This window comes from Protopterus annectens, chromosome 5.part0, assembly GCF_019279795.1.
Source record: "Protopterus annectens isolate FY-2018-M chromosome 5.part0, PAN1.0, whole genome shotgun sequence".
Taxonomy (NCBI): domain Eukaryota; kingdom Metazoa; phylum Chordata; order Ceratodontiformes; family Protopteridae; genus Protopterus; species Protopterus annectens.
This window is the reverse complement of record NC_056735.1, coordinates 1,634,065,522-1,634,078,986: the sequence shown is the minus strand read 5'-3', so window position 1 is coordinate 1,634,078,986 and position 13,465 is coordinate 1,634,065,522. Positions and strand designations below refer to the sequence as shown.

Sequence of the window (13,465 nt, the reverse complement as noted above, 5' to 3'; positions counted from 1 at the left end):
GTGTCTGTGTGTGTGTCTACACACACACACACACACACACACACACACACACACACACACACACACACACACACACACACACACACACACAAATATATAAAAAAACATAAACATAAAATATATAAAAACATAAACATAATATAAGGCATGTGAACTCACAAGGTTTATGTAATGTGTGTGTGTGTTTTTGTGGTGTATATACTAAAGTTAAAGACTGAAAAAAAAATCCTGGTACTGCACTTGTTCCTGATTGGCAGCTCTTCTGAGACACTGATTGTACCCCCAGTAGCTTGCCCGGGGCAGCCACCCACTTTGTCCCCTTGTCCGACCAGAGCTATGCTACTGCCCATACATCCATCTACAATCTCTTTTCCCATTTTTGCCCATGGGGTCAGAGTGTCGCTTCAACAGTGACAAGCATCTAAGGTCAAGGTTTGCACCGCTGGGTGTTTAGCCCTGCCCCGGTAATTCTGCCACACCACACACTTACAAGCACAGACACACATATGGCCAATTTAGAGTGTCCAGTACATCTACTGCATGTCTTTGGAATGTGGGAGGAATCTGGAGCACCAGGAGGAAACCCACGCAAACACAGGGAGGACATGCAGACTCTGCAGAGAAGGCACCCCAGACAAGAACTGAACCGGGGAGCTTCTTGCTGTCAGGTGATTACTGTCCAACTCCAGATAAGGCTGGCTAAACTAGTTAAGCTTTGAAGATACACAGAGATTATTCTTTTAAATACCAAACCTGCGCAAATACCAATCAGATCCACTCGCACACAGGTAACAGTCTAAACTGCAGCAAAAAAAGCACATAGTCACTGCCAGAAAGCCAAAACACTTTTGCAAAAACTGTCACAAAGCAAGAGGAAAAAGTGTTGCAACAAATTTCCCACAGGAGAGAAAGTGCAATAAAATTCAGAAACAAAAGAAGTAAGCTGCAAATGTAGGTTAACATTCTGGACTGAGATTCAACAGTCAGTATGCTACATTCATACATCAAGTGACTTTGAAACCCCAAAGGTGGAAGCCCAAGCCTTCTTCTTAGTATGGCTGTCTGTCTGCTGGCTTTTTTTTAAGATGACACAGGATACAGTGAATTCTCTGGGTTTGAATGAGTGTTTTTTTTTTATTCCAGTAAGTTCCAGACAAAGCCTTTTCTCTGTAAATAGGTTTATAGAGTTCAACTGACTCAATGTTACACCTCAAGTCACCAGCAGCAGTTTCAGAACTGAGGCCCCATTGGCTTGAGCAGATGGTTGCTCATGTTTGTAGGTCCATAGGTAAGTACTAAGATAGCTGCCCTTGCAGGCCATTTAAGTCTAGCCAATATCCTTTTTAGTGCTTGAATAAACATCCACTTGGTGTTAGACTGACCTTACCCATCCCATGGTCGATAATTATATATTACCCCTAGTTTGAATAACTGGGATCACACCACAGATAATTTGAGGGGATTTGATAATTTGAACATTGGTAGAATTAAAATATCTCATTCCCATGATACCTTTCAAAAAGAATAGGGTAATTTCCCTGTTTTCAAGGCCAGATTTCTCCTAGTCTTGTAAATACTATCTGGAGTCCTCCATGAAAAGAGACCTTGTGGGACAAACCCAGCCAAAAAAGCATAAGCAAAATAAATAAACACAATAACCAAAGTATAGCTAAAAAGACTGCATTTTTGAGGCTACCTGGAGTGGAAAGGTTACTGCGTACCCCCCTTCTAACTCTTAAACTGCAAACAAAGGGATGAGAAGTTTCCTCATTCTCCCATCAAAACGATCCCTTCTAGAATGCCATGATCAGGTAGCTTTCCATGAGAAGTGCCACTTAAGGAACTAATTTTATGGTGTCACCCTTCCCCAGAAGTTGGAATGTTAGAGCTACTTTTGCAGAATGCATTTTCTGAACATTCTTGTTTGTTTCATGATTAGTCTGTACAGTGGCACATTCTATGTTGGCTGCCAAACAGGAAGTAGCAAAGATGACAGCTGATCTACTATTCCTGGGAACTTAGGGAATGTGTCCTATTTTGACCTAAGTAACTATGTCTTGGTTAGGGTAAAGGGAACATCCTACTGCACTACCCTAGATGGTTCCACATCTATAGAATGAAGGTTTTTTATGTAGCCATCTTGGTGTCCCTAAAATATCATTCTGATATTACTAGCCATGTCCTGTTTCACATAACAAAAGTGGGCACACTCTTCATGGCCAACCTGAAAGGTAGCTTTTAGGTAAGGAATAACAGAAGTGGCAAAACTTTCTGAGCCACCTTGCACAAAGTCATACACATGGCAGGCAAGTACTCCTGTGACTTTACTGTTTCCCTCCAGCCAGAAGATCACAGTAGGGTCAACCTGTGAGATTCTTCCTCCAGACTAAATTAAATCAGGAGGGCAATGCATTTACCAAACCATAAACACACACTTCCTGAGATTCCACAATCATCCTACACATCTCCTTCAGGAGGTGGACAGATACAAATGTCATAAGAGTTCATTACTTTGCAAAAAGATAAAAACAATGCTCTTGAAATGAACCCCCCATTACTTTTGACAGATTATGACCAAAAGGAGATGAACATATTCTGCTGCACACATTTGTGAATCTTTTGGAAACTCTTTTCATGTTCTTTAGACTCTGTATCCACAAGACATGTTTTGGATATTATTTGTTTTGTAGTTTGAGTGTGCACATCCATGTAGTACAGATGCATTTTTTGAGGGAATATTATCAACTTCTTCTTCTTCAAAAAAAAAAAAAACATCATTATATTTCCAGCTTCAAATGCCATTTTGTTTTGCTGACTCAAATTATATGACTTCAGTCAGGAATACATTGTGTTACACATGAGAATCAGTGAGCTTTGTCTGATCAACTCCTTTTTCACTGTGAATATTTTCTACATCTGACATGTCAACAGACCCTTTTATGTTTACAATATCATTTGGATGAAAATGTAAAAAAATACTAGTTCTTACATCTCCCTTTAACTTTATCAACCCATCCCCTATTATTTAATTTGTCCATCTTTTGATACTATGATGCAGAAGGATAATGCCCTAAATGTGATCCAGACAGTCTGAGTTTAAGTAGTGTCTCAGGCCCTGAAAGAGTCATGGAAGGACTGGAATGAGTGGCCATTCTGGAGGGAGGGAGGCTATAGTGGTTCTCAGCTGGTTAGTGCCGTTGCTGCTTGGGTAGTAGGAGCTGGTACTGAGGAAGATGTGGGATGTGGCTACCAGTCCATATCTGTGTGTACAAAAGAGCACTTGTGTGTAAATAGAGGGGTGTAAGAAGTCACTGTAGTGATGGAGGTGCTCACATCATGACTGGGGGTGGAGTCAGTGCTATTAAAATATGGCCTTGTTGCTGGGGTGCCAGAGAGGGAACAAACAATTTTCTTGACAGACTGAATGATGACCCCTCCAAATGACTCTCATCCCATACTCTACTGGGTACATCCTTAGTGAGGGGCAAACTGGCTGGCCAACAGATACAGGGACAAAAAGATTTCAGCTGAAAGTTGTACCCCTTTTTCTCTGTCACAAATGTTATGGTTTGACCTTGTTTCAGACTAAGACTACAATCTCATTGCAGCATCTGTGGCTTTTTCAATCCACTAATACCAAATTCTTCCTTATTCACTTTGAAATTTTCCATCACATGGTCATTTCCATTTTCTGAGTCCTATAGTATTTCAGGTAAGCTTCTCACCTCTGTTTTGTAATTTTAATGACATAATGGTCCACTGTCTCAGTCTTGACTTTACTGGAATGATGCACCCTTATACAAACAGAACCATGCCTCACAAGTACCACGACTCCATCCTGGCCAGTGATGACTTTGGGTATTTTGCACTTTGGAGAATAAGCCCTTTTGTAGTGTACTTTGTCTCCTATTTCAAACATTTCATTTGTGTTACAAAGTTGTTTCTGTAATGATCTCTGAATTCTGTTCAAGTGCTCTCCTTGAAACATGTAGTGCAGAGATACATTCTCCCACTGCCATGCTCCTTGTGGTCCTTTCTAGAGCTGACACTGTAGACCCTAAGATTTCCTCCTCTTCACCTATCCCACATTCCCTCCTTACATACCAATGAATGAGCCACTAATGAGGTCTCACTTATTGCGGCTATACCATGTCTCTGAACTGACATTTCTCTCGGTCAAGCTAAATGATCAATCAGTGGGCAATTAGTGTTGGCACAGAAGGTCATAAAATCCCAAGGTTTGCCCATTTATATGCTAAAATATTTCTCCCTCTTGTAATCTTTCATTTGATGAGTACCTCATTGTATTGTACCTTGACTGTCTCCTTATTTATTTCCCACTAATGATGCTTGTATACAATTGTGATGTTGGTTTTCCCTTATTGCTATTACTTTCATCTGTGACTGAAATGTGTCAATCCACTACCCTGCTCAACAAACATGAACAGCTAGACATAAAAAGTCATCCATCAGGACAGAAGGGAGATTTGGGTTCTGACCATGCACAAGTAGATGCGGACTGTGGTTCCAGGCACTCTGCACAGTATTCTTCGTTATAACACCTCAGTTTAATGTATTTGGACGTAATAAGGAAGTTTCTTTGCTCACCAGTGGGAGTGGGGAGCCTTGAGCAGCCTATCTGTCTCTGAGGGAGTGACCTCAGCACAAGAGCTTGTAGTAATTGGTCGTTTTGGACCATTTCCAGCTCTTTTGAAGTTCCCTGTTTAAAATCCGCCCCTGAGCGTTTTTTCTGGCTATACTACTCAGAAACAACTCCTTGTGGTCCTGCAGAGTGGTGCTAGCAGCAGAGAACTGAGAAAAGCAACTACTTTCCTGATCTAAGTATTTTTTTGCTGTTTTTACCTGAAAGACCTTCCTTTTCTTACTTTGAACAAGTTTAAACTGTTTTATTACCTGTTTTTTGCATTGTACATTATCTGCACTTAAAGTTACATTTGGTCGAAAGTTTGTTGTTAAATGTAACTGTTGAGGCTACCCACTAAAGTGAACTAGCCTGTGTAAGTGATTTATTACTGTTTTTCCTGCATTTCTGTGTACTTTTTAACCTAAAAAACAAAACAAAAAAAAAAATATATCCTTGTTTTCCCGCCTTTCTTGACTAGTTTAGACCAGTATACAGGCTTTGCTGTATTCTGGACTGTGGTGTAGTTCCTGTGCTGTCCATTGCCTTACTTGGATAGAAGGAAGTTTCTTTGCTCACCAGTGGGAGTGGGGAGCCTTGAGCAGCCTATCTGTCCCTGAAGGAGTGACCTAATTGGTCGTTTTGGGCCATTAAAGTTCCCTGTTTAAAATTCGCATTTGTGCGCATAGAGCAGCGCCGGTTAAACAGGCTTAAACTATTCCTGGCTCCGCCAAGTCTGCACTTCAATTTTTCCCTTAAGAAAGCTCTACTTTTAACAAAATCAGTCTATTCGCTTTATCATAAGCCTAGCACTTGCTCCTAAAACCTTTCTTTTAAGTGAAGCACCCTTAAACTAACATAAGCACTACATCCACCTACAACCCATGCTAATACCCACTTCCCTTCACAGTCCTCTCTCTGACCCAGTTACACATCACCCCCTTATACTATTCTGGCATGTCAAGTGGTATATTACTGACGTCCTCTCCAGTTCAGCTGGTTAATCTGGGAATCCTGAGACAATGTTACAATTGTCTCATGTACACAGGCAACCCTCTCCTCCTCCCAACAAACACAAACACATGTGAGAGATGCAACTATATAGCCAAACTGGAGGCTGAACTCTCTCAACACAGGACTAGCAAGACCAGACAGGAGGAGAAGGTAACCACACACACAACAAACCCAGTTTCACATAAACCAACCACAACTGCAAACCAAACACATAATAACACAAAGACATACTCGGAGGCTCTAATAAAAAACTTACCAAAACAACAGAGGCTCCCAAAGCAGACATTCAAGAAAACACCACCTGAAAACACTGCACATGCAACACATAGTACACAAAGTCAGTGTGCCAAACAATCACAGCCCTTAAGGCGAAACACCATGCCTGATACACTAGTAATAGGTGACTCTATAGTCAGGCACACTGACATCCTGCTTACCAGGCTGAACAAAGAGAGGGTAACGGTGAGCTGCCTGTCAGGAGCTAGGATCCGCCACATAACACAAGCACTCTGGTCACTCAAAGCAAGTACAAATATGACTCAGTCATTGTCCATGCCGGCGTGAATGACCTGAGACGTACCTCCTTGGACTACATGAAAAGAGACATAGAGGAGCTCTCTGATTATGTAGCCCAGGCTGGTATGACCCTGATCCTGAGCAGCATCTTGCCCACACCAAGAATTATGCCACAATACAAAGACAAGATGATCAGCTTTAATAATTGGCTCAATTACTGGTGTCATTCTAGGGGGATCCAATGTCTGTCTGCTTGGGGTGACATGCTGGACAAGCCATGCTGCTTCGCAAGGGATGGCTTGCACCTGTCACCACTGGGCTTCAGGATATTGGCTAAGGCTCTTGCCACCCCCATAGTGCCTTTTTTAGGCAAGGCTCAAAAGACAAACCCACCACCTTAGAAAACAATAAAGGAAAAAAACTAAGGGTACTGCTGCTCAACGCCAGAAGTCTAAATCTCAAGATGCAGGCTCTCGAAGCACTCCTCAGTATGGAGAGCATCAATGTCTGTGCAGTATCTGAAACCTGGTTCAAGGCTCCTGAGAGCACCCCAGCCCTACCAGGTTATACCTCGTATCATGCATTTTGGCCCCAAAACCTGGGCCGAACCACAAAAGGAGGGGGAGTGTCCATATTCATTAAAGACACCCACACCTCCAGGTTAGTGGCAATGCACGAAGCATCAGAGACCATCCATGTACAACTAACCGTAGGCAAAACTGCTATACAACTTGTAGCATGCTACAGACCACCCTCGCAATCTTAGGAACTCCATTGAGCCTTCCTGAAGACACTGGAAGATATGAATGTCTCACCAAATACCATCATATTGGGAGACTTCAACTACCCAAACATAGACTGGGTGCATTACTCAAGCCTCAACACCCTACCCAAAGGTTCCTGGAATTCATCAACTCAAATGCGATGGAACAACTAGTCACCTCCCCCACAAGGGGAAATAATATACTTGACCTGATCATCACAAACATGGGGACAAAATGCTCAACACCGGAAGTATACCCCTCACTAGTGAGATCAGACCATAAACTAATAACCCTAGATATTCATATCCCACCTCCACCCCCAGCACAAAAGACCACAGTGAGAAACTTCTCAAAAGCTGACTTTACACTCCTTAGGACTGAAATGGTATCCTTCAAGCCCCCTGGGCCAGTGGAAACCACATCCCACACTGCTGAATCCTTCACAAATGCTTTCAACGGGCATCTCCAAGAATGCATGGATCATGCAATCCCAAATAAAACCAAGACCCTTTCCACCAAAGGCAGACATCCTATCTGGTGGACCCCAGCCATAAACAAACTTTATAACAAGAGAAGGAAGCTACTGCAAGACAGAGCAAAATCCCATAAAGGGAAGGCATCCCTGATCAGCACTAGCAAAAAACTATGTTCGCTGATAAAATCATCAAAGGCCAACTTCGAGAGAAAAATCACTAAGGACACTAAAGATAATCACAAGGCCTTCTTCAGTTATGTTAGAAACCTGGGCAGAAACCCTCAGATATGCGCAGAGTTAGTTCATAACGGCAAAAAATACACTGAACCCACAGATATTGCCAACATACTGGCAGACAGGTTCAGTGCAAATTTCTCCCCTCCCTCTCCCCCAAAAGACGAAATAAATATCTCAGCTGAATGCAACCTCCCTGAAATCTCAGATGTCCAGGTGAGAGCTGCCCTCAGCAAAGCTAAAAATACAGCATCCATGGGACCTGACGGTGTCCCGGGTTGCGTGCTACGTGAACTCCTAGAGGAGCTAAACCCACACATAAGAACGCTGTTTAATCTTAGCCTTGCTACAGGATACGTCCCTGAACACTGGCGTACAGCTACAGTGGTCCCACTCCACAAAGGTGGCACCTCTACAGACCCTGGAAACTACCGCCCCATAAGCTTGACCAGCCTGGTCTGCAAAGCTATGGAAAGAATCATTATGGAACCCTTAAACAAAGACATTGGGGACCTACAGACAATTGACCCTACCCAGTTCAGCTTTGTAAAAGGCAGATCCTGTCTTTTAAACCTGGTGGACTTTTTTGAAACAGTCACTAGAGCCATCGATGAAGGCAAAGCAGTTCATACAGCCTACCTGGATCTGGCAAAAGCCTTCGACACAATACCCCACTCAGGCATCATAGACAAGCTCAACAGCTTAAATGTAAACCCGTTTGTCACAAGATGGGTTGCAAACTGGCTAAAGGACAGAACCCACAAAGTCAGAATAGCTGGAGCTATGTCAGACACTAAGCCAGTCACAAGTGGAGTCCCACAGGGCTCTGTCTTGGGACCCCTCTTGTTCGGCATTTATTTCTCAGATGTGCAGGCAAACATAGGGGGTTGTGGCTGACAAAGTTCGCAGACGACTGCAAACTAGGCGCCATAGTCGACACACCAGCTGACACATGCATCCTCCAGAAGGGCCTCACAGAAACAGATGACTGGTGCCAGAGTCATGGCCTTAAACTAAATGCCAAAAAATGTATAGTCATCCCCTTTGGAAAAAACAAAGTACCCACAAATTACCACATAGGTGGTAATCCATCAAGTACGGAAAAAGTAATCAGAGACCTGGGGACCCAAGTTGACAGTGACCTCTCATTTGACACCCACGTCGCCAAAGTGGTTAGAAAGACCTTCTACATTGCCCACCTTATCATGAAGGGATTCACATCCAGATCAAAGGATGTCACTGTACCCTTATATTCCTCCCTTATCAGGCCTATGATTGAGTACAATGCCCCAATTGGTATGTACCTCACCCAGCACCTGCAGCAGCTGGAGAGACCCCAAAAGTACCTTACCAAGAGGATCAAGGGTCTCCAGCATATGTCATATGCTGCCAGACTGAAAAAGCTCCAGCTCTATTCAGTAGCATACCGCCTGCTCAGAGGTGATCTGTGCCTTATGTACAAGGCCATGTCCAATTCAGAATTAATGGACATGCTCCACCTCAAAAAATCCAAATCCATCAGAGCCACGAGAGCTAAAGATCTAAACCTCAGCACAAATATGAATAGGACATGCTGAAGGGACAGATTCATAACCCAGAGGCTTCCCGCACTCTGGAACAGGATACCTGTCCATGTTAGGCAGAACCCCTCACTGACTCTCTTCAAGAGAAATCTGGACGAATGGATGGTTGATCATAGGTTTACCCCAGGGGTCATCTCTGTGTCATTGCTAGATAGAGGCACAGTAAACTAAATTTAATTTAAATTGTACACTTTTGTATCATTACATGGGGTGGCGAAAGCCACATACACTTTGGCTAGGCTTATAAATGCCCTAGGGCAGATAGCCTAGTACTATACTATGAAATTATGAAACTATATCTTTGTGGTAAGCAGTATGAAACTGAAGACCTGGGTTTGAAACTAATTTAACATCCTTTTCTTGGTTTTCCTGGTGAAGCAGCACTTCTTGAACATAACTCTTATTTTGCTAAGCAAAATACCACCTCTTGATATTTATTTCTGTAAAAAAAATATTAGGGTTATGTTAATCAAACCACTGTTATGACATGTTATAATCAGAGCAATAAAATCTTATATCTTTTAAAACACATATACACACACACACACACACACACACACACACACACACACACACACACACACACACACACCTATGCGCGTATGCACAGAACACAAACATGCATGTCAATTATGTCAATGTAGTGTGGATAGCCACAGTGCAAATATATCAATAAGCAAGCATTTCAATGCTTTGAGGAAGCATTTTTTATACTTCCCACAGATGGCTTTACTTTAAAACATGCCAGATGTACAAACACAGTGTTGTTGCTTAACATCAGTTACCACTAGACAGTGTTTTTAATTCTGTCCTAGCTACACATAATAAGGTCACAGATGCAGGTGACCTACATGGTATTTATGCACACTCTATGTGATGGCATTAGCCATCTTTGAATACCCCCCATACAGTCCTAACACACAATACCCTTCAAGTACTCAAGAGCTCTGGGGGAGAACTTTATAGACATTGTTCTCTAGGAGAAATGTATACATGGACATTTTTAAAACACAGTATGACACACTGAGATTGTGAGATGATACCGATGCATTCACATACACCTTACATTTTAAAACACAACTGCATGAAAATTAAAAACAAGCAGAGCATGAATAATATTAGGTATGGTGGTTCATTTTATGGCAGGTCCCCTCAGTCTTGAAGTCTGACATTTTAATTATATTATAGAATTTAATGTTTCTATTACAATTTAAAAATGTTTCTAAAAATACTACATATTAAATTTTTTTTTGTTTGCTCTTTGAAAAAAAAAGAGAATGGTGTGCCCTGGATAAACTACTATTAGCAGTGCAAACTTCAAAGGAAACCATATATACAGTTGTCATAACTGAAACCACTTACTACAATAACCAATGCTATGGCTTCTCTGAGGTAATAAAGAGATAAAATGGCTATTTGGTAGGTACCATGTGCTGTGTGCTGTTTTCTGCTGCTTATGCAGCAATTTCTCTTCAGAGACTGAAAGGATGCAGTAAAGGTGTGCTCTCTAACCATGACATTTGGCACTGCTGCCTTAGACTAACGCTGCCACCCTAATGCCTTTGCCCTTTATTTTAGAGAGCCAGTTCTGAATACAGTAACTGAATACCTCATCAAGTGTACTTGCTTACCTTTTTCTGGAAGAACAAGCTTTGAGAGTTTTTTCTCCTTTAACTGAGCTCTGGAGTTCTGTGCATGATCCACCAGGCAGGAATGATGTTTATAAGAAAGGTGACTTTTCTCAGATTTTCTTCCCAATGGCTTCTGAAAGCAGTCTACTCTCTTTTCTGATTCCTTTAGCTTTTTTTCCTGCAACCATAAAAGAAAAAAAATCATCTGAACTAAGCTGATGCACTGGTCTTAGAACCACTGATCTGAGTAAGGAACTGCAAAGGCTCTGTGAGCAAAAAACATCCATTTATTTGTCAGCACAGCTTGTAAACCTTATGCATACTGAATGTTCCCTACAATTCAGACAATTTCGTTTTGGATTTAAAACTCACGCCACATTAAATGACACGTAAACACTATGAACCTTAATGTTTAAAACAGGTTAAATGACAAGTAAACACCGTGAACCTTAATATTTCAAACAATTTCTCCTTTAAAGTGATTTGCTGAGGATTTTATGTACATCAGGGCATTTGATGAGTGAAGTGTCACAATGTTTTTTGCTGCTTGCTTTTTTATCATTTTTGGACCATTTTTTTAATAAAAAGCTTCATTAACTTTTTGTTAAACTAGACCCCCAAAAAGATTGATTCTCCATTTGTGACGTTGCTATAGGTCAGCGTCCAGTGCATCCATAGACTTTAATGGGGCACCTTCCTGCATGGGCAGTGGTGCACCTATTAAAGTCTATGGATGCAGCAGACACTTTTCCTATGGTTACGTCACTGAGGTTAAAGTTCCCTGTTTTTTCTCAGTGATGTCATCAGAAGGAGTCTGCATGTTTTAAAATTATTTTTAGACATTAATAACATGACAAAAATATTTGCTGATTGGAGAAAGTACTGTCTGGGACTTTTTGCACTGCATGCTGTGGTGCAAAGGTAAGTTTTAGAATGATGGCAAATCACTTTAAGAACACTGAAAAATCACGAGTAACAGTAAAAACGAAGATGTAGGTATTCACATAGCTGCACTCTCGAATCCTGTGCTGAATAAGTTTATACAAATGTTGCTCTTTCTACAAGCCATCAAGTCCAGAAAGGTTGAACTTGTCAATGGAAAACTTACCATTGACCAAATGGTTCATCTATGGTTTATCTAAAGATGCTAGCTGGTTTCCCATTATACTAAAACTTCCATTTATGTTCTAATATTTCCTCTGCCCATCGTTATCAAGAAATGTTATAGTATATTTACTTCCAGATCAAGCTTACAGTCTCACTGTGGGCATTTTTGCTTTTCTGTTCATCGAATGTAAAACAACATAATGAACTGGAAAACACATTAAAAACTCATTTCTACAGGGGATAGGCCATACTACAGCCTCTCTACTTATATGCTCCCGCTTTGAGCTCAGACAACCTTATGTGTGCAGTCAGTAGAGATTGAGGTATCCCAGGGATTTGTCCAAGATCCAGCAACATCAGAGTTGGCATATATAAATAGTAGAGGTGTGGGGGTTAACTTCCCATGTAGGGGGAACCATTCTTTATTATTATTATTTTTTTATTTTAAATAATGTTCATATTCAAATGATAAATCTATTTTGTGATAGCAGTTGTGTGTGTTGATTAGAAAATGGTCAACATCTTGTCTTGGAACAACATTAATCATGAGTCTTAACAGCTGAACAAAAACTTTCACTGTACACTAGCATTTACGTTCCCCATAATACTATCTTTTAGGTCATTGAACCTTAGAGATAAAGGAGTATTCCCTTATGTCATAGTTAAGTGACCTCAGAATAAGTATATTTTATATTATGTATTGTGTGGGTGCAGGAGGGGTGTGCTCTCCAGCTGATTTTTTTTTTACCAACAATGTTAATGTAACATCTTTTTATTTATATGTCTTTTCATCTTGTGCCAGCAAACTGTCAGTGCCCTTAGGTATAACTTTTGTGCTCATACTAAAGCCACCCACAGGGGAAACTGTCCAAGCAGCCATGAAGGGAATTCAGTCCCCATTCTCCTTCACCCCATTCAAGGACTATCCTTGCCTCACTAACCTGAGGCTCTGTTTTCACCCCCATAGACTGTGGCCACTCACATTTTTAGGTGGTCCGAGTATTTCCTAATGGTCAAGAAATGCTGTGTTGTAAAGAGGAATGGTATGCTTACACGAAATAGCCAATGCTATCCCTTGCAAAGCTGGCATACACACACTGGTAAAGTCAGGATGCACAGTACAAGCCCTGTGTTACTGTGAATGTGCCAATGTTTAGTGTTAGTGCAGTGTACTGTTTGCAATGCACCATGTGCATGCTAATTGCCCTTTTTATTTCTAGTATGCTGTTCCCTCCACTAAGGACCACTTACAGCAGTAGGCCATTATATCTGCCTCTCCCCAAAATAGGCTGAAAGCAGCACTTCACACCCACCTTTCTTCACTGGCCCCTGCAGCACCCAAGAGGCTATCTATACCAGGGTCATCTGGGCATATCCATGACTTTATCCATCTGTGGCAAAAACTGGCATATCAACACTTTTTCCACTGTTAGTGGGCATTCATTCAGTGCATCAATGTGCTAAGATACAGCCATTTAATTCTGAGATAATCAGAGATC

At 41.4% G+C, this 13,465-nt stretch overlaps 1 protein-coding gene across 1 annotated transcript in view; it reads right to left on the bottom strand.

Annotated features, from left to right (window-relative positions):
* Nucleotides 1-13,465, bottom strand: part of HUNK (hormonally up-regulated Neu-associated kinase) — a 671,891-nt gene that overhangs the window by 39,340 nt on the left and 619,086 nt on the right. The window contains exon 9 of the mRNA XM_044071414.1: nt 10,860-11,037. Within this exon, the coding sequence (XP_043927349.1) occupies nt 10,860-11,037 (178 nt within the window). The remainder of the gene's footprint in view (nt 1-10,859; nt 11,038-13,465) is intronic.